The following is a 19,570-nucleotide window of genomic DNA, read 5'->3' as shown; positions in this document are numbered from 1 at the left end:
TTCCTTTCTCCTCCATTTCAGATCTCTAGGGTTTCGACCTAGAGTTTACCGAGTCACCGACCGAGTCGCGATGGCGGGGAAGAACGACTCGGTGTCCATTCGGGTGCGGAAGAAACATATATGTATATAACTCCTGATTATTGGTATTCCTTTTTGTCTCTGTGACACTCTTCTATATGTCTGGATTATATCTATCTGCTGCTCTTGCATATAACATGCTTGGTATTTTCTCGATCAGGAAAAGAAAGTTTGGTGCTGGTTCGTCATCACATGCCAATGCTATTGGTACTGCTGTTGTTGTTGCCAACACTGGAGCTGCTGCTGCCTCCATTGGTACCAGCTGAATTGTGATTGCTGCCGTTTATAGGTTGGAGAAGTGTTGTTTCTATAGTCTGGTGTTCTTTCTAAGAACTAGTTAGAAGATGTAGTTTCTGATTTATTTTTTTTGGTCTGCTCAGTATGCTGTTTTGGTTGGAATCTTAGTGAGAAACAATTGGTTCGTGCAAATTCGCCTTAGCCCATACCTTATTGCAGTTATGTCTTTTTTCTTTGATTCGGTGGTAATATATTGAAACGATGTTGTAACTTGTATTTGATTTGCAGGCACTAAAATTAGTTTAATCCACTTTGTAGCTTTCAAACTAGATCTATCAGTGTTAAGTACTCTTCTTCTTATTCTCTTTTCTTTGATTCGGAGTCAATAATCTATTTTAAATGGTTATTGTGGTCTGTAACTTGATTAGTAGTGGTCAGTAACTCGATTTCTTAAGGGTCAGTAACTCGATTACTAGAGATTAGTAACAAATTATTAGGGCCGGTAATTGATTACTAGAGGTTAGTAATTGATTATTGCGGGTCAGTAACTGATTATTAAGGGTTGGTAATACAATTGTTAGGGGTAAGTAACCGATTACTGGGGTCAGTAAGCGATTATTAGGAGTCAGTAACTTATTATTGGGGGTCAGTAACTGATTATTATGGGTTAGTAACACGATTATTAGAGGTCGGTAACTAGTTACTGGGGGTCAATAATTGGTTACTGGGTGTCAGTAACTAGTTATTGGGTGTCAGTAACTGGTTACTGGGGGTCGATCAGTAACTAGTCAGTAACTGATTATTAGGGGTCGGTAACTGGTTACTAGGGAAATTCCGGTGACCGGAGTTTGGCGGTCGGGGAAATTTTGGTGACCGGAGTCCGGCGGTCGGAGAAATTCCGGTGACAGAAGTCCCGTGGTCGATGACCGGAGTCCGGCGGCCGGTGATCGGAGTCCAAGGTTCCGGCCAAGTCTTTTTATGTTGAAAAGGTGGGGGTAAAATAATATTAAAATAATATAGTTTGTTAAGACTTTAGTAAAGATTTGACCATTTTGGCACAAAAAAAATTTATTTTCATTCAAATGGGCTTATAGAAAATATTGTCATTGGAATGGGCAATAAAGGGTTACAATTAGTACTAAATAGGCATTTTCCCATTAAATAAAGCAACGAAATGATCTTCAGTATCTAATATGCAATGGATACCCTAACTATATGAAAAGTTATCCTCTGATTTTTTCTGTTTTTTTTTTTTATTAAAAAAAATCTGCCATTATAATTCTTTCAAAAAAAAAAATTGAAAGGATGCTAGAAAGCTAGTTGTGACATAGAAAGAAAGGATGTAGGAAGGTTATTGAGGTTGGCATATGCACCAAGCCACCAAGGTCGACCAAGGAGGAAATGATGATCCTTGTGACCTTATTGTTACGTACGATAATGATACACACTTACACTGAGGCTACTCCAGAAGAATTGCAAGATCAGTTTCATTTTCTTGCATTGATTAGAAATTTCTAACCCTATAGTTAGATGACAGCCCTCTACCAGTAAATTACTTTCTTCAACTTTATTTAAGTTTTGATTGGCAAAGTAGATTATTTTGTTTTTTCTTGGCAATGCGGTGTGTATTAGGCCGGTAGAAGCGCCTCTTGGGACTGGATCGTTTAGTACTAGGTAGGCGGCGCATCGGAGACATGAGAGATTGTTGGCCAAAGGTGGTGGGAGAGATGATCATGAATAGGAAGAGCAAGGTGAAGGCTAGGTGGTGGAAGCCATATATGTTGATATATAGCTTGAGGTGTAAGCTATATTTCACAAGTGTATAAGACGACTCTATTTATGCTACTCAGAAATGCTGATGGGGCGGTACACTACTCTGTTGCAGCACCCTCCTACTAGGCCGACTCTATTTTTACGATTTGGTTGGGGGTGGGGGTTTGGAAGGTAGTAATCTTATAATATGGCCAAATTAATCGTATGTTGCTTTCATGTTTCTTCACTACTCTTTCATGTGTCTACGTTGTTCAATAGCTCAATTTCAAACGAAATGTTTCAAAACTTCCTCTGCAAAATACAATTTGATTCCTATACTGAAATCATCCATTATGTAGTTTAATCCTTATAAATTTACAGACTTCTCAGTGCCTTATCTTGTTCTAAAAGTGTCCACACTCTTCTGACAAGCTTGAACTCAATGCTTACTTGCTTAGATAGATTCATTAGTATAAATGACGTTCGCATAACACGAAGTTCAAACAAAGTAACTAATATAAATATATATATATATATATATATATCGAAATTTAAAGAATGAATGAAAAAGAATGTATATAAGCTTAATGTTGTAAAGGCTCAAATTAAAGATAGCTCTTGGTGATATATGGTAACGTCTCATGATCATGGTTGATGGTTGTGCTGCTTGTGCTACATGTTTGGGAGTAGTGGGACGACGTTGCCCACCCGATCACCTCCTGTGCATGCAAGTTGCCCGTTGATTTCTAACCTTTGCATTTGCAAAAGAATATCGTGTATATATAGATCTCTTGGAATCTTTGGCTTCTTGTTAGGAATTCAATCACCATATATCTTGGTGCTTCTACTTTTGTCAAGAGTCTTCAGTTCCATCAAAAACACTTTCGATCTGTAAAGACTAAAACACGGTTTGATACTTTGATCTATGATCGAGGTGATATAATATGAACTGAAACAGAATCTGCTACCTCGCCATGCTCGATCTATTTATAATTAAATACATAAAGTGTTTTGGATGATAAGAGTACGTGCTGGACGAGTCTATGTCACTTTTCTTATGAAGTGCTAAATTCCACTTTGCAATACTGATTCAATGCTTGAAATGAAAGTATATGTTTCCATTTTGGAATGTGAAGTGTTGGTATCATAGGAATAAACTTTATATTCCACTTTTATAGAAGTGTTAAATTTCTAGTACTTAATTAGTAGCTAGCATGCATGTCCAACCAATTAAATCTCTCTCTATAAATCAATGTGATGGAATATAAATCTCTCTCTCTCTCTCTCTCTGCTGCATCATAGGAAAAGTTACGGGGTTGTGATTTATAATTATACATATACATGGGTAAATGGCTTCATCAAGGTGTTACGACTGCAGTACGTCTCAAAATGAGTTTTAAAAATGATAGATATAGTTGATGTACGAGAAATTGGTACATACTATATATAGCATTTACCATTATCTTCGTTGTCAATAATTTGAGCATGTCACCATCATGACTTTGAGGTTGTCACGTGATTTGGTTGGCCAACTGAATTACTCTTGTCACCCTCTCCGCGCGTACCTTTTGAGGGTGGCTAGCCGACGCTGGTTTCTTTTCTAAGAGCGCGCATTTGCGTAGAACTAAAAAGGATTTGCTACAATATTGTAGTGTTAATCGGGACATGCGCGCATTTGGTTTTTTTAATAACAGTACCTTCTCTCTAAATTAATAACATAATCTGACATTCATTTAGGGAACTTTCAACTAACAAGCTTATGATATCAGCTAGTCCTAGCAAGCTTGACTCCACTTGAATTGGGAGATTATCGATCAAAAGAGTTTTTGCAAATTGCTTCTAACAATTTTGGACTTCTAAACAAAGCACTTGTGGTGGAAATGTTTCGTAACAAAAGCATTTCTAAAGAACGGATCCCAAACAAATACTTCAGTACTTGTGGTGAAGGTGGAAGTCATATATGTTGATATAGCTTGAGGTGTAAGCTATATTTCACAAGTGCATGTATAAGACGACTCTATTTATATATGCTGCTACTCAGAAATGCTTTTGGGGTTCGACCAAAAAAGAAAAAGAGAAAGAAATGCTGATGCATGGGGCGGTGGAACCGTGCTGGTACACTACTCGATCTTTTGCAGCACCCTCCTACTAGGCCAGGCCAATCCGATCCAGCTACCTAACTCCTTTGGTGTTGGTACGGTATATCTGATGTAATCATATAATATGGCCAAATCGAAAGTCGCTTTTCATCACATTGGCCACCCGATCACCTCCTGTATCTTGGTGGTTGGTACGGTATCTTGGTGCTACATGTTTGGGAGTAGTGGGATGACGTTGGCCACCCGATCACCTCCTGTGCATGCAAGTTGCCAGTTGATCGATTTCTAACCTTTGCATGTGCAAAATAATATCGTGTATATATCGATCTTGATGATGTCATACATGTCGACATTTTAAGATTAATTTGTCGGCTAAAATGTACATCTTCTTATATGATACATTTGAAGTTGATCGGTAATTAACTTGATATTAAAGTAGGTTCACGGAAGCGGCCGATCAAATAATACAAGAAATATATGTTGCTTCTCTGAGAAATATATACTTTAACTCGTCCCTACCTTATTGTATGAGTCACAAAGCAAAAACACAATGATAATAGATGCTATATATGCCGGTATGCTCTAACACAACTAGGCGAGGAGAATAGATCAGAGATACTGATGTTCGTTACGGAAATGATAGTAGAAGATCATATCTTGGATATATGTAAAGATAGATCGAAGACTTGGATATATATATATATATATATATATATATATATATATATATATATATCTGGTGCAAAGATTTGCTCTACTCATTTTTTGTTAAATAGATTTTACTAGGACTCGTGTTCAGACTCCTGATTGGACTCGAGACTATTATATATCATTTATGACCGCCAGCAAAATTAAGGTAGTCTTCTGTTGATAACCTAGTTTTGTGTTGGAACACCTCATGCTAATTGCTATCAACTCAAATCCGTTGGGGAGCTATATATCAACTATATATATATGTTCGATCTTGAGATTTACTTTGAGATCGTGGAACTTCCCATCTTCCCTCCAGATCGAAGTTGCATTATCATCATGGACTTCATTTAGCAAGCGGCTAGCTCTCAAAGATTTAGAAATGTTTAGGTTCGGAAGTTGGCTAGTACAGTCATAATGTTGCATGGATTATGATCCGTTTTGTTTCTCTTAATTACCAAAACTTTCATATATGTCCTAGCCTCCTACGGTTAATGCATGCATGGATACGCACAGTACTTGGTGACTTGGTGTCATATGGTTGCGTTCAACATGTCGAATACAGAGGACACTATATATATCCGGTTCCAATCAATCACGTACTATGATAGATTGATAACTAGCTAATTAGAGTCAGAATTGTGCAGGTGACTATATATTGCCTCTGTAAGGCTAGGACGACTCATACATCAATTCCAAGCTCGGATCAAGTTCTGAAAGACTAAGCAAACTAAAAAAAAAACACAGACAAGTACCACTCATGGCAGCCAATTACGTACGCTCGATTATTCTAAAAACGAGCCTACAAAATGAACAAAAACCTGAGAATATATCTTTATCCTCACCGTAATAAAAGTATACGGTAAGCTAGACGATCTCAAATAGCACACCAAAAGCACAAAGCTCAAATTATTTGAAGATACATACCTCATTAATCTAGATGATGGGTGGACAAGCAAAAGGTATTCGGTAAATTTGTATCCGCTACATACATACATATTACATATATTACAGTAGTCTAAAGCAAGCTAACTAGCTAGAGATCAATCCTAACATCATGGTCGTCGTCGTCAACGATCAACAACATCATCATCAATATCTATGGATATTTGTTCTGTGAAACTGAGGAGAGTGAGGACATTATGGGGTTGGGGAGGAGCCAAGGGCGCTTGCTGCATGACGAACTGCTGATAGGTGATTGGTAGCGGCGGGCCTGAAGTGACGCCGTGGCGGGAGGCCTTGAGCAATAATATCAACTTGAGCAAGGCTGAGAGAACGAGAATAAGGACCAACATGATGCCACAGACAAGTTGGATAGCTGATAAGAAATCATAGGTAGCTGAAGCTAGAGCCTGCTGGTGGTGTTCAACATTTAGATGAGGAGCGTGCATGGTCGAGTCTGGATGAGTACTGAGGAGTTGGCGAGGCCCGAAAGATTGTTGGGCAAAGCTGCAGGGAGAGATGATCATTATGAATAGAAAGAGGATGAGTGATGAGAAGGACATGATCAGAAATGAGGAGGAGGAGGAAACCGTTTTTATATATGTTTGTTGATGAACCTGAGTTATAGATGATGAGAAAGCTAGGTGGTTTGGGGAGGAATGAGGAGAGAAAATGGAGTATAAATAGAGTTGGGGGGAGTGCGGAGGTCATTCAGACCATGATTGTCTAAGAGAATAATGAGAGTAGGAAACATATATATAATCTATAAACAAAGAAGAAGCACTGAGGTTGTTTTCCACGAAACAAACTGAGAGGTCAAAACAGTTCAGTGGAAATAAAATTGTTTTCTTTTTCCTGTTTGTAAACCGAGAAACAATAATAATTCTATGTTATTTAACACTGCATCATTTGCCATGACAAAATGAATCTATTAATATCGGAGCTACTAAACCCGTTTTTCGTTTTATTTATACACATGCCCTATTAATTGCATGAACCCTAAAAACTTGAGGAATTGCGATTTCAACACTGATCCAACTTTACATATGTCATCAAATAAATTTGAAAATAAATCCTAGCTAAAAGCTTGAAAGTTGAAACCACATCTAATGACAATTGTTCAATTAGGGCCATCATATATTTGTGCTTTCACTTAGGTGTTGCCTCATATATGGTAGGTTCGCTTGATTGCATGCATTGGTATGGAAGAATTGTAATCGACATGATGGGTTCGTTTGAAGAATTGTCCGGTGGATTGGCATGGTGGAAATGACATTAGGGATTGACATTTGACTATTTGAGATCAACTTGACGTCCGATACAGCTCGATAACAAAGAGTACGTGCTGCTGGACACACGAGTCTTGGAATATACTTATGCAATCAAGTGCTGAGTTCCATGCACCTTGAAACGAAAATTTATGTTAATTTCCTATTCGTAATGATTCAAATGTATTTGAAAAGTGTAGTTACTGTGTTTTCGATGAAAAAGTGTAATGTTAGAGTTACTAATTTCTAGTTTGCAATGATTTAATTGTTTCCACTTTGGAATGGAAATCTTACAAATATATACCTAATGGCATGGGAAAAGCCTTCCACTTGCAACTTAATTTGCAATGGAAGTGCTAAAGTCATGCTCCAAAATCATTTAGTGGCAGATCATGCTATTGCTCTAGCTTATTATATAGGAGGAAATGTAGTCCTCCTGACTGGGTTCCTAACCCTCCTTCCTCTTTGCTTAGTCGTCCTTTCTAGACTCCAGCTCTTTTCCTCTCTGTTGTGATTCTGTGTTCCTTTGGTTGAAGATACCATGTACACGATAGATAATTAATCTGACTGTATACAGTCTAGGAATCCAATATAAGGTAAGTAATCGTATGTAATCATTATGTTCCAATTCATGAGCAGGTTTCTCAGCATTTTCACATTTCAGACTCGAGTCCTGAACAATCTTTTCCATTTTAGAAAGCTAGTTGTGACATAGAAAGAAAAGATGCAGGAAGGTGACTCAGAATTGACATATTCACCAAGCCACCAAGGACCTATATATGTACCAATGATTGATCCTTAGAATTTTCCAACCCTATAGTTGGATACTTGCTGGATGACAACTCTAACTCGCAGGTGCCCTCTACCAGTACAAAAACACATACTTCTTTATTTTTCCTTACCACAGTTATGATTGGCAAAGTAGGTTTTATTTTTGTTTTTTTCATTGACAATGGCCAAGTAAAAAAACCTTTGATGGAAAATATGCATACTCTTTTTTTTAATTTTTTAAAAAGAAAATAGACAATTTCCATTAATTTGTCTACTGCGGCCAGAAGGCGCTTACATTATTTTGCCTACTCACGACCAATAAGTCTAACTAGTAATAAGAAATAACAAAATGATAGTGAACCCTCATTGTAAAATGCTCTCATTTTATACCTAATACAAGAGATTTCCAAATACTCTTATCTAACTCCCATGTAGCGATAATATCAGTCGTCTGCGGACCTTAATTGGTATACAACTAAGTAGAATCGAGAATTAAAAAGCAATAGTCTTCCATCACTTGCCTTGGAAATTAAGGATCAAGGAAATCAAGATCTCCTTGTCCTTGTTTAGGGCTCGCGAACCCCTATTGAACATTGGAACGGGTGGAAAACCCCTAGAATCCCCGAAGGGCTAGAAAGGATTAAGGCCCAAATGGCAAGCTCCAACCCATCTGGAAACCAAGCAGCCTCCAGCAAAGGCCCAGCCCAATAAACGGCAAAAGTCCTGATCTGTAACCCTCGTGACTCACCTCCGTCGTCTCCGACCACCAGCGTCGCCGATATCAGCCGGCAAGCCACAACCGCGCAGAACCTCCACAAGCCATCACTAACCCTCCAACGTACCGCGCCAAAACCGGCCAGCCTAGCCAAGGTGTCACGAGCCCGCGACCGTCGATTGAACCAGAGTTTGCTAGCTTGACCCGATCTTCGGACCCCCGCCGCCACAGATCTAAAGGGAGAGACAACAAATGACCACCCTCAATCTTGCACAAAACCAACAGATCCGGAACCTTCGTTCGTCAATGAACCATACTCCTGCCAGAGACTAAAAGGATATAGGAATTCCCGTCTAACAACGAACCAAGCATCGGCGAAGCCCAAACGGCTGCCAAGGCAAGGCTGTCACCGGACAAGGTGGAGTTTGCTAGGGTTTTTTGAGAGGAGGGGGGCTTCTGCGTTAATTAACAGTTTAAAACCTTTGCATATTCTCATAAGTCATTAGCAACCGAAAAAAATTGTAGAAGCAAGAGAAACAAGACAACCAGCCAGCCAGCACCACAAGATCCAAGAGATCATCAAGAGCTTCTCAAATGAGTACAAGAAAAAGTGCCAGCTTTGCTTGGGTTTTCACTGACCTTTCTACAGTGTCAGTCATGCATAGCTCAAAAATGCTTCAGACTGAGACAGTTCAAGGGTTATGTTACAGCCAACTGGTTTAGTTATATCCACAGCACCTGTATCAACTCCACATTATCATACACTGCAAGATCCAACACTGTCCCCAGTCCCAGTACCACTGCCTGATCACTCATGCCAATATTATACTTACCCTTTTAGCTTCCATCCCAAAACCCCATTCCTATTAATATTAAAATCACGTGCCTAATCACATGACCCCTACTCAGCAAAAACATATAAATCATCATTTTCACCAAAATCTGCAGGTCAGAGTTGCAGCATGTAACAGTCAAAGTTTGAGCACATGATCCCACTGATATCAGATCCCAATTGTGACTTTACTATCTTTTGTTACAGGACTCTTGTAAGTATATATCAACCACTACAGCATAATATCTTCCCTACCACTCCAATCATAAGCTTCAAACTTATCTCAACACAATCACACTTCACTCACAAACCAGAATCCATAGAGTTACAGAAAAGATCAGATATGAAGGCCTGGTCTACAGTTCTTGCTGCACTGATTCTTGCACTTTCTATGGTACTATCAACCTGGCCGAATGGAGCAACAGCACAAGCTCGTCCGCTAAAATCTGCCCCGGCAAACCTAGCTTCATCATCTTCAGAATCCCTCAATGATTTGCAGGCAAACAGTAAGAGACCTTTTAAGCTGGCTAGCTCGAGCTTCCGAAGAATCCCACCTAGTACTTCAAATCCCACGCAGAACAAGTAAACTACCATTCCTGTTGTTTCATAGCTCTCCACAACTAGAAGGGTTCCGATAATTGACCTGAATTGCCATGTTTTCTTTTCCCAGGTACGGTCCTCCATAAGATGGCGCTGATCAAAGAGAAGTACAGAAAGAAGTAGCAGAATCTCTATAGTACCTAATTTCATTTCTCATTCATTCTTCTCACCCTCCCAGAAGGCATTACACCACAATCTGTAATGCACTCACAATTTTGTTAAGTTTTAAGCTCTGGTTTTGAATGTAAATTTCAAATTTTCTCCGATGTAATGCTTGAATGTATATATAGAAGATCTTTATTTTACAACATCAACTTTAAGAACACGAACAAGAACAAAAAAAGAGATGCTCAGATCATATCCAAACTTCCCATCTCTCTCTATTTTGCTTCTTTTTTTTTTTGGGAAACTTTTTCCATGTATTCTCAGTCTCTAATTAAGTTATACCTCACCGGGACAGACAAAAATTTCAAAACATGAGACGGAAGTAGATCGTCCACATCTTCATGCTTTCAACTTCTTGGAAGATTTTGAAAAAGAATCATCACCATGCCTTTTCTTCTTCGACTTATTCTTCACTTTAGAAACATCCTCGTCTACTGAGACTCTAGCAAACTTCTTGTTGCTCTGTTCTTTTTCCTTTGGCTTGCGTTTGGAGCCTGTTGTACTCAAAAATGGTGCAGGAGATGCCTGGTGATGGTCAACTGCTTTTCCCACTTTTGATCTTTTCATATAATCTTCAGAAAGAAAACTACTCTTCTTTGGTTGCTCGGGCTCAATATTGTTTGATGCCTTGGTCTCACTAGAGCCAAATGTAGCAGAGAAGTCTCTCAAAGTTGATTGTTTTGATTCTTGCCTGGACCTCCACTGCTCAGGTCTAGCAGCAAATCTGTGATTCACACATGCATCAAGTAAATAAACTGCCAAATTTAACTCAAAAAAAGAAAAGAAAAGGGAGTGCTGTATTTACTCCTTTTCTGAAATATGAGCCAGATAATTAATTGTAAAATGGCAATAAAATCTAGAATTGGGCAGGCTATTGTTAACAGAGAAGGATTGACACGCATCTTGACTAACGTTGAAGTACATCAAAATCTCAGTCATTTGAATGAACTACTTACCCATCAACATCTAGTTTCCTCATGAGATGAGGACCTTGCCTTGTATTCCAAAGCTCACTCTGCACAGCTACCAACTCAGATACTATGGCTTCCCTCTGTGAGATGTTACCAGTAGTAAAACACTTTTCAACAGTGAAGGAACCTGATGAGTGCAATGCTAGCTCTCCAAAATGTCCACGCAGCCTGAAAAGTATACAGCATAAAATCTGAACAAATTATCTGTAAAGTACCAAGAACCACAAAGGCATCCTGACAGATGCATACTGTCAAAGCTACCTAAATGTACAACCTACCAATTAAGTTAAACAGCATACCTCATAACTAAGCGGCGTTTTAATTTTGCAGAAGCATTTGAACTTAGAAATGCTTCAATAACACGAGCACCTCCTGGATCCTTAGCAGCTTCGAGGACATTATCAGTTGGGATGGATGTAATACTTGTTACAAAAGGCTGTATAAATTCCTGGAAAATAAAATATACTATATTATAGATCAGTATAAGCAAATACTAAAGTACTGTAACATCCAGTTCAATAAACATTTGAATCATAATTACGCAACTTACTTCCTCCATATTAACTACAATATGAATGAAGAAAATTCAAATGAAAAAGCAATGAGAACTGCCTTTATGTTTAAAATCTTGAAATCTTGAAATCAGAATCCAAACAGAACATACAAAGATGAAAGAGGGCAATACTAAAAACGGAAGGGAATTAATGGAGGGATTCGATATAAAACTTTATAGGAACAATCAAAGATGCATCACAATATGCTAATAGATTTATAAGTCAAGGTATAGCTACTATGCACAACAACATCTAATACTATAGTTTAAGAATCAAACTATAAGATAGGTCACATACATTTTGAAATCGAAAAACTTCTTGCAGTATCAAAGAACCCATGACATTCATTTTAACACCACTTGGCCAATTCCAATTAGACTTATCTTCACAGTTGAAGTAGCCATCAAGAAACAGTATTCGGGGAACAATGCATGTTGAAGACTCATTACTTGAATGTACTGCAGCAGCAAGAGCCTCACAACACTGTAAGACAAGAAATGGAAACACAATTATGATTGTAATGAAGATCTGCAACACAATCCAACAAACCTCCTGTACATAAGTACCAACCATTATTATTTATCCGCAAAAATAATACTTACCTATCAACTAAAAAGATGCTGAGGTGACAATGAAGAAATTATGAAAAGTAAAACTATTCAATGATTTATTAATCTTCTTCTTCTGAAAAAAAATCAACCTTCTGTTCGTAACTATGAAGCCTTTGACTTGCAGCCATAAGCGAAGCAATAACACCAGATCTTCCCATTTTAAGCAGATCCCTGAAATTCGAACCAAGTTCCTCCCAGATCATCTCCATCTAATGGACAAATTGACAAAATGTGTTATAAACAATAAAAGCAATATAAATTAAAGGTGTGTACGTTTGTGAAATAAGTATGTGAAAGCTGGTAGTGGGAAAATGAATGCAAGTAACCAACAGAACATGTTATTTTAACTGCTACTAATAGGCTTTTTTTTTTTTCAAGAAAAAAAAACCTTAATAGTAACAAGAGTAGTGTTGAGACATAACATACTTGATCATGATTCTTTGCATGAGAAATAAGTGCTTGGATGACAAAATTCCCACAATGATGGGATGAAAGGTCAAATAACGAGTTCCTGAAGATCTTTAAGAAGATTCCATTGTACAAGACATCAGGAGCTACTTCCAAAACAACCTGCATTTTAAAAATATAAAATCAAATGAAACCAAACCACAGCTTCCTTCAAGAAGAAAAGGTCCCCGGAATACAAACTATCAATTCAATTAATTTTTCATATCATATGCACATTTTGTTCAAGCTAAAGAAAGCTTCAGCCAAAATCACCAACAGCTCAAGGAAGTTCATCCTTTGTGTTGGATGATGAGAGCAAAGAATTAGGTTTATTTCAGAAAAATGACAAAATATAGTAAAACCGTATACATCTGCAAGTGTTGGATAATGTGCAAAAAGAAGTTTAATTTCAGGAATAAGAAAAAAATGTAAAAATATCGCAACCATATACATCTGGTCACAGTAGAATTTTGGAATAGCATTAGGTTTAATCCGTCAGAAATTCATAATCAAGATTGATTTCCTTCCTGGCACGGGACTAATCTAATATCAAATTAGGCATGCCTGTATTTAGTAAAAATTAATAGATGAACATGAAGTTCTTTGTTTGGTATAGTTTATAGCTACATAAGCAAACCTTATGAATATAGTTTTTACCTCCATTAAATGGCTAAATGCTGTTTCTTTCATCAAACCTAAAACATCTCTCACAATAGTTGGTTCAATGGTGTTTTCCTCTACAATATCTTCCCTCGTACATCCAGTAAGAATGGGAATTATTTGCAACAGCATTTCTTCATCTCCTGCTAACATCTTCAATGCAGTCTGCCAAACAGAATGTTTTAGCACACCTCAAAAAAGATTCAGACCACATAATTAAATAGGGAAAATATTAAGAAAAAAGTAACCAAAAGAATGTGATACTGTAAACAAATTGTAGGCATTGGATCAAGTTTTGAAATGCCAAAAACCATAATAAGTCACCAATCTCACAAAACTCAAAGAAAATCATTTCCACAAATACTTAACTGAAAGAAACATTGAGCGCAAAATTGATTCTCACAATCAGACTAGGGTGTCTTGCATTTGTCTGATTTACATAATAAGGTGGAATGCTTTAAGAACGATGGTAATCAAATATGACAATTGGAGATAATAGATGAATCTGACTTATGAAGTTGTTTACAACACGTTACCAATTAAAATGCTATGGATATCATATTATCAACGAAAGTGTTAACAACGCTATACTATTTTTACCTAGTTTTTATATATTATCTATGAACAACTTATCAGTGAACAATCCACAACTAAAAGAAAATAAACTCATGAAAAAAAAAAATTGCATGTGAAGTGTTGAGCCATGCCTGCAGAACCAAACTGCTGAACTGATCAACTTGCAGGGTTTTAACATTGTTCTGAGCACATTTTAACATTCCGGAAACAAGAAACTTAAGTAAATCTGGGAATCCCGGAATAAGATGTTGTGAAACATCTGCATCTGATCGAGGTGCCTTGAAATTAAACCGTTCTGGTAAGGCAGAAGATGACTTCCTCATTCGGAAATCAGAAGAATCAAATGGCACTCCTTTAAAAAGAGAGAGAAGACTTCGCAAAACATGAGATCCGTAGCAATCACACATCAGATCAACAGGATTCTTTACAATCACCTGACAAAAAACATGCTATATTTTAAAATTTTGGAAAGAAAAAAAAATCACTGATACAGAAAACTATAATTTGATGCCTTTCTCTTTCAAATATTTCAAAATTTTCAAAGTGACAAGAGAGAGATGTTGGCTGTGAAATTTCACAGAATGCAACATTTCATGGTTTTACTACTAGATGCTGAACATTACGTTAGACTGTTAGAGTGAAAACAAACTAACAGCCTACAGAAACTCAAAACTTGTCTTGTAATTAAGAAAACCAAACAAACACCTGATACCTTGCATATTGTATTTAGAGTGTCCTCAATAACAGCATAGGCGTCGCTCTCCTGAAGATGCCTAGACAAAGCCTTGATGGCAGACTCAGCCACATGAGATCCCGACTTATCCATCGCAATCAATGGGAAATTCTTTGCACAGCCTCGGAGAAAAGCACAAAGACAGTCGACGTCGCATCCCTCGACAAGAGTCTGCAAAGTGTGACTAATGATATAGTCCGTGGCAAGTTCCATTTCCTTCCCCCTAGTTTCCTCAAGCGCATTACTACATAAAGACGACCGCTCCTCAATATCAATCCCCTCACTCTCGAAAAGATTAGCAATCTCCGAAAAGTACTTTGCCGTCTCGGGGTCAACCTGTTTCCTGCATAAAGTCCTCAAATCCATTAAAACTCCACCAATTGACAAACTCTCCACCATCCCCAAAACCCATCACTCCAAAACACATACAATGTAGTACCTCACAACTGTTTGTGTTGCCGCATTCGAGCACCGCCCTGATACAGTTTTACCAGCACCAGCATCAAAGGACCGACCTTGACCTTGCTTCTCAGGCTTTCTACTCTTGCCCATTTTCTTCCTACCACTTTTAAACGACATATCGTCCTCCATTGAAGCTTCAAACCTTCTCAATGGCAATGCTGCAGACCCAATAGCAACCATAATCACTCCTCCCACTTCTCAATTTCCAAAAGCTTCCCAACTATAAAATTACCTTAATAACCAATTTAGCCAAACATGAAAACTATTATTTCAGCTATCAAAGAAAAACCAAGTAACCCAATCACAGCAATAAGCCAAAAGCTTCAAACTTTGAAACACATCGCGTCTGGAAATTGAAACCCTAAGCTGAAATAGAGAAGTTAAAAAAGGGTGAAGCTTACTTTGTTCGATGGAGTTCGCTGTAGTCGGCTGCTATGAATTTCTGAAAATCGGAAACCTAACTGTAAATGGCGCCACTCGACGGCGACGTTTTGAGGTTTAAGGGTTTAAACCAGAATGAAGAGATGAAGCTAATCGACGTGTCGTGTCCAAACTATATATGGGTTTTCGTCTACGACATGTCGTTTAGGAAAAAACAATAAAAAGGAAAAAAAAGCGTTTGGTTTTGGAGTGTTTAGAATCAAAAGAAAAAAGGTCTCAGGCAACCACCGCAGGCGGAGAAGGGAGTCCATCGTTTTGCAGAACAGAACCAAGGAAGGTAAGACTTACCCATTTCATTTGTTTCTAGAAAGTTTTGGTCTTTGATTATGGTACTCAAAGCAAGTTTTTGGTTGTATATATTGGGTTGTTTATGGATTTGTTGCAAGTTTCTTGTGGTTAACCAAGCTAAGATTGTGAACCTACCTTTGGTTCTGTGCTACTCAATACCAATATGCTAATCCTTTTTCTATTGCACTATTCTGGGTGTTGCAGTGTTCATGTGATTATCAAGTAGCTAATTGAATGGAGCACGAGAACCAAGATGGCCAATGTAAGAGTTCAACTGATGATGTAAATGGTATGTGAAAAATTAGTATCATTGTTGCAGGATAGGATCACTATCATAAGGTCTTGTTAATGCTCTATTATTGTTTCCAGCTGTTTGTTATCCAACCTTTAAATTCTTGATAGGTTGTTTCTTCATTTAGTATTAGTTTCAATTGGGAGTTGTTTTAGCTGCTTCTCATGAGCGAAGATCACATTCTGCCTACTTAGTTTTTTGATTCAATTTCTGGTGCTGCAGATGAAGTTAAAGAAAGATCCAGAGACCAAAGAGAACCGCTTCCAGGGGAGCCTAAGTGCGTGATCTGCGGCCGTTATGGTGAGTATATATGTGACCAGACGGACGATGATATTTGCAGTTTGGAATGTAAACAGACTTTACTAAGCAGGGTCACCAACTCTCAATTGGCAGTCAGTCAATGTCCTCCTAAACGATTGCCTGCTAATGATGAGTGCTTTTACGTTAGAGATGCTGGTGGCCAATACGGAACTTCAGTCTTGCCTGATGGTCAGACTGAATTGCTTAGAAAAAGACTTGATATTCATGTGAAGGGAGACATAGCTCCAGGACCTATCTTGTCGTTTGCTTCATGTAATCTTCCGCAAAAGCTTGTCCAAAATATAGAGGCTGCAGGATATGAAATGCCCACACCTGTCCAGATGCAAGCAATACCGGCTGCATTGAGTGGCAAAAACTTGCTTGTCTCTGCCGACACAGGCTCTGGTAAAACTGCTTCCTTTCTCATTCCAATTGTTTCATGTTGCTCACATTTTCGGTTTGAGCACTTAACGGGTGAGAAAAAGCCGCTAGCTATGGTTCTAACTCCAACTAGAGAGCTCTGTATACAAGTTGAAGAACAAGCTAAGTTGCTCGGAAAGGGTTTGCCTTTTAAAACTGCACTTGTAGTTGGTGGCGACGCAATGCCCAGACAACTTTTCCGCATTCAGCAAGGAGTTGAGCTCATAGTGGGAACTCCAGGAAGACTAATTGATCTTTTAGCAAACCATGATATTGAATTGGAGGATGTAAGGATTTTTGTTCTTGATGAGGTGGATTGCATGCTCCAAAGGGGGTTCAGGGATCAGGTGATGCAGATATTTAGGGCTCTATCACAACCCCAGGTTTTACTGTATTCTGCAACAACCTCCCAAGATATAGAGAAGATGGTGAGTTCTATGTCAAAAGATGTTACTGTAATCTCTGTTGGCAAGCCTAACAGACCAAATAAGGCTGTGAAGCAGGTGCCTATATGGGTTGAGTCGAAGCAAAAGAAGCAAAAGCTTTTCGATATATTGATGAGTAAGCAGCATTTTATGCCACCAGCTGTGGTTTATGTAGCATCAAGACTTGGAGCAGATCTCTTATCAAATGCAATTAGAGTCACCACTGGTGTGAAAGCTTTATCAATCCATGGGGAGAAATCCATGAAGGAGAGGAGAGATGTCATGAAGTCATTTTTAGTGGGTGATGTTCCTGTTATTGTTGCCACCGGTGTTTTAGGCCGCGGGCTAGATCTCTTGAGTGTAAGACAGGTTATTGTTTTTGACATGCCCAATTCCATTAATGAGTATGTCCACCAGATTGGTCGGGCATCTAGATTGGGAGAAGAGGGTACAGCAATTGTGTTTGTATGTCAGGAAAATAAGAAATTGTTTCCAGAATTGGTTGAAATGTTAAGATCTTCTGGTGCAGCTATACCTAGGGAGCTTGTTAGATCACAATCATACACCATTGGCCGAGGCCAGAAGAAAAGGAAGCACGAGTAAATGAGAAAATCTGTTCCATAGCTCAATGTTTGTGTTTTAGTCTCTTCTGCTCCATTTTTCTCTTCCATCATTACTACTCAAGGTGATCTGTTCCATATCTGATATGTTCTGCTTTTTTCATGAATCAATTTTTCATACCATAACTCAAAACTACCCAGCATGTTTTTCAGAAGACAGAAGTTTAGAGCACTTTCACCCTTCATATTTTTTCAGTCAACCTAAAATCACAATTTATTCCTATTTTAAACATTAGTAGACATCTTTAGAACTTTAAGGAGTGATTCTTCTTCACCATCATTCCATCTTTGGTCTTATAACAAGTCAATTTCCAGTATCACTTGGCTATCTATTTTGTAATTTCTTTTTGAGTAGCTCGTCATTTTCCTGAAAAATCAGTAGAATGATTTACAAGTTTATGTATATAGAATCATGGAGGCATGTATGTCTAGTAATAACATATTAACATATACAACGAAGTGTCACTCTTTAATTAGTATCTACTTTCTATTGCAAAACTTACCGGTATAGCTACATACTTTCTAATCCTACAATCACATAGAAAGATACCACATATACTGCCTCAAGAAAAATCAACAGTGTATTGATCTACTTCCAGTTCCACTTTGGTGGGAGTTCAATTTTGTTAGCATTACTCAAAACACTACAACCTAATCTACATATGTATCAATCTAGTATATGTATCGATCATAGACGACCGTCCCCATTGATTAATATGGGTACTGGGGCATTGAAGCAGTCCTAACTAGCTACACACATGTTTAATTTTAAAAACTTGAATTGTCACAACTGGGAAATGGTCCTCCTTCTGTCACTCTGCACTAGTACTGATTTCAAATAGTAATTGGATTGTGAACAAAATGAATGAATGTATCTTACCTAGTGTTTTTCTTTCAAAGATTGAAATGGTCTTGGTTGGCTGGTAGCTATGATCTTCCTCTTCCTCTCATCGGTCTTATATTTTTGCTGGGAAGCTCTTGTTTTTATCAACTGCAGCATACATAGGAGATAACTGTTGCATCAGATTGACATATTGTTACGTGAAGAAGTATTGTTGTTTAATATCTCCTCATACTCGCTTCGTTGCAATCTGTATGGATAGTTCTTGTTGCTTAAGAATAGTGTAGGAATCGACAAACTTGTGTCAAACACAGGTTAGTAAAAATTTCATCTAAACATGTTGATGTGGTTTCATGTCTCCAAATTTACCCCTTTTTGTAACCTTTTTTTTCTTATGTTGTATTAAGAACATTAATCGTACATATGCGCTAAACTTAATGAAGTATATCAATCAATGAAGAGTAAATGCCTTAATATACTAATTTTAAAGATTTATTGCCCACATCAATGATAATCTTTTCCCAATGCCCATCTCAATTATTCATAAGGAAAAGACATTTATACCCACCGTTCTATTCCCACCACTCCTTTCTTATCTTCTTTCCTGATCACTTCTCACTCATCTCTCATCTCTCATCTCTCCTCTCTCTTCCTCTCTCTCACCTCGACGAACTTCCATGGTGGAAGACAGCGTCGCCACCGACGCCCTCGAGCAAGGAGCATCGGCACTACACCGTCACCATCTTCCTCGACGACCGGGCCTCTCTCTCTCTCTCTCTC

General features: G+C 38.1%; 2 protein-coding genes across 3 annotated transcripts; one reads left to right on the top strand and one right to left on the bottom strand.

Annotated features, from left to right (window-relative positions):
• Nucleotides 1-10,246: 10,246 nt before the first annotated feature.
• On the bottom strand, nt 10,247-15,260 carry LOC101294485 (pumilio homolog 23-like). The gene is made up of 10 exons (XM_004303709.1): nt 15,141-15,260; nt 14,681-15,044; nt 14,100-14,402; nt 13,390-13,557; nt 12,712-12,855; nt 12,375-12,494; nt 11,972-12,157; nt 11,420-11,568; nt 11,106-11,288; nt 10,247-10,873 (listed from the first exon to the last, which is right to left on the bottom strand). Exons 1-10 carry the CDS (start codon nt 15,251-15,253, stop codon nt 10,489-10,491), a joined length of 2,115 nt encoding a protein of 704 aa, XP_004303757.1. The 5' UTR covers nt 15,254-15,260; the 3' UTR covers nt 10,247-10,488.
• A 530-nt stretch (nt 15,261-15,790) lies between these two features.
• LOC101295351 (DEAD-box ATP-dependent RNA helicase 41-like) lies at nt 15,791-17,970 on the top strand. 2 transcript variants are annotated; one of them, XM_004303713.1, is made up of 3 exons: nt 15,791-15,881; nt 16,097-16,154; nt 16,407-17,970. In XM_004303713.1, exons 2-3 carry the CDS (start codon nt 16,127-16,129, stop codon nt 17,930-17,932), a joined length of 1,554 nt encoding a protein of 517 aa, XP_004303761.1. In that variant the 5' UTR covers nt 15,791-15,881; nt 16,097-16,126; the 3' UTR covers nt 17,933-17,970. The 2 variants fall into 2 exon arrangements, with proteins under 2 accessions (XP_004303761.1, XP_004303760.1); XM_004303712.1 differs by having other exon boundaries at nt 16,097-16,181.
• Nucleotides 17,971-19,570: the final 1,600 nt, after the last annotated feature.

Source organism: Fragaria vesca, linkage group LG6, assembly GCF_000184155.1.
Source record: "Fragaria vesca subsp. vesca linkage group LG6, FraVesHawaii_1.0, whole genome shotgun sequence".
Lineage (NCBI taxonomy): Eukaryota > Viridiplantae > Streptophyta > Magnoliopsida > Rosales > Rosaceae > Fragaria > Fragaria vesca.
Note: the sequence above shows the minus strand (reverse complement) of the source record. Positions and strands in the feature narration are given on the sequence as shown.

Bases quoted from the DNA above. Each gene is read 5' to 3' on its own strand.
- LOC101294485 (XM_004303709.1), bottom strand. From the start codon at position 15,253: ATGGGCAAGAGTAGAAAGCCTGAGAAGCAAGGTCAAGGTCGGTCCTTT. The intron at 12,495-12,711 runs GTATGTTATGTC...TTTGTCCATTAG, and splicing joins ATGCAAAGAATCATGATCAA to ATGGAGATGATCTGGGAGGA. The intron at 11,569-11,971 runs GTATGTGACCTA...TTTATTTTCCAG, and splicing joins AAGTTTTTCGATTTCAAAAT to GAATTTATACAGCCTTTTGT.
- LOC101295351 (XM_004303712.1), top strand. From the start codon at position 16,127: ATGGAGCACGAGAACCAAGATGGCCAATGTAAGAGTTCAACTGATGAT. The intron at 16,182-16,406 runs GTATGTGAAAAA...CTGGTGCTGCAG, and splicing joins TTCAACTGATGATGTAAATG to ATGAAGTTAAAGAAAGATCC.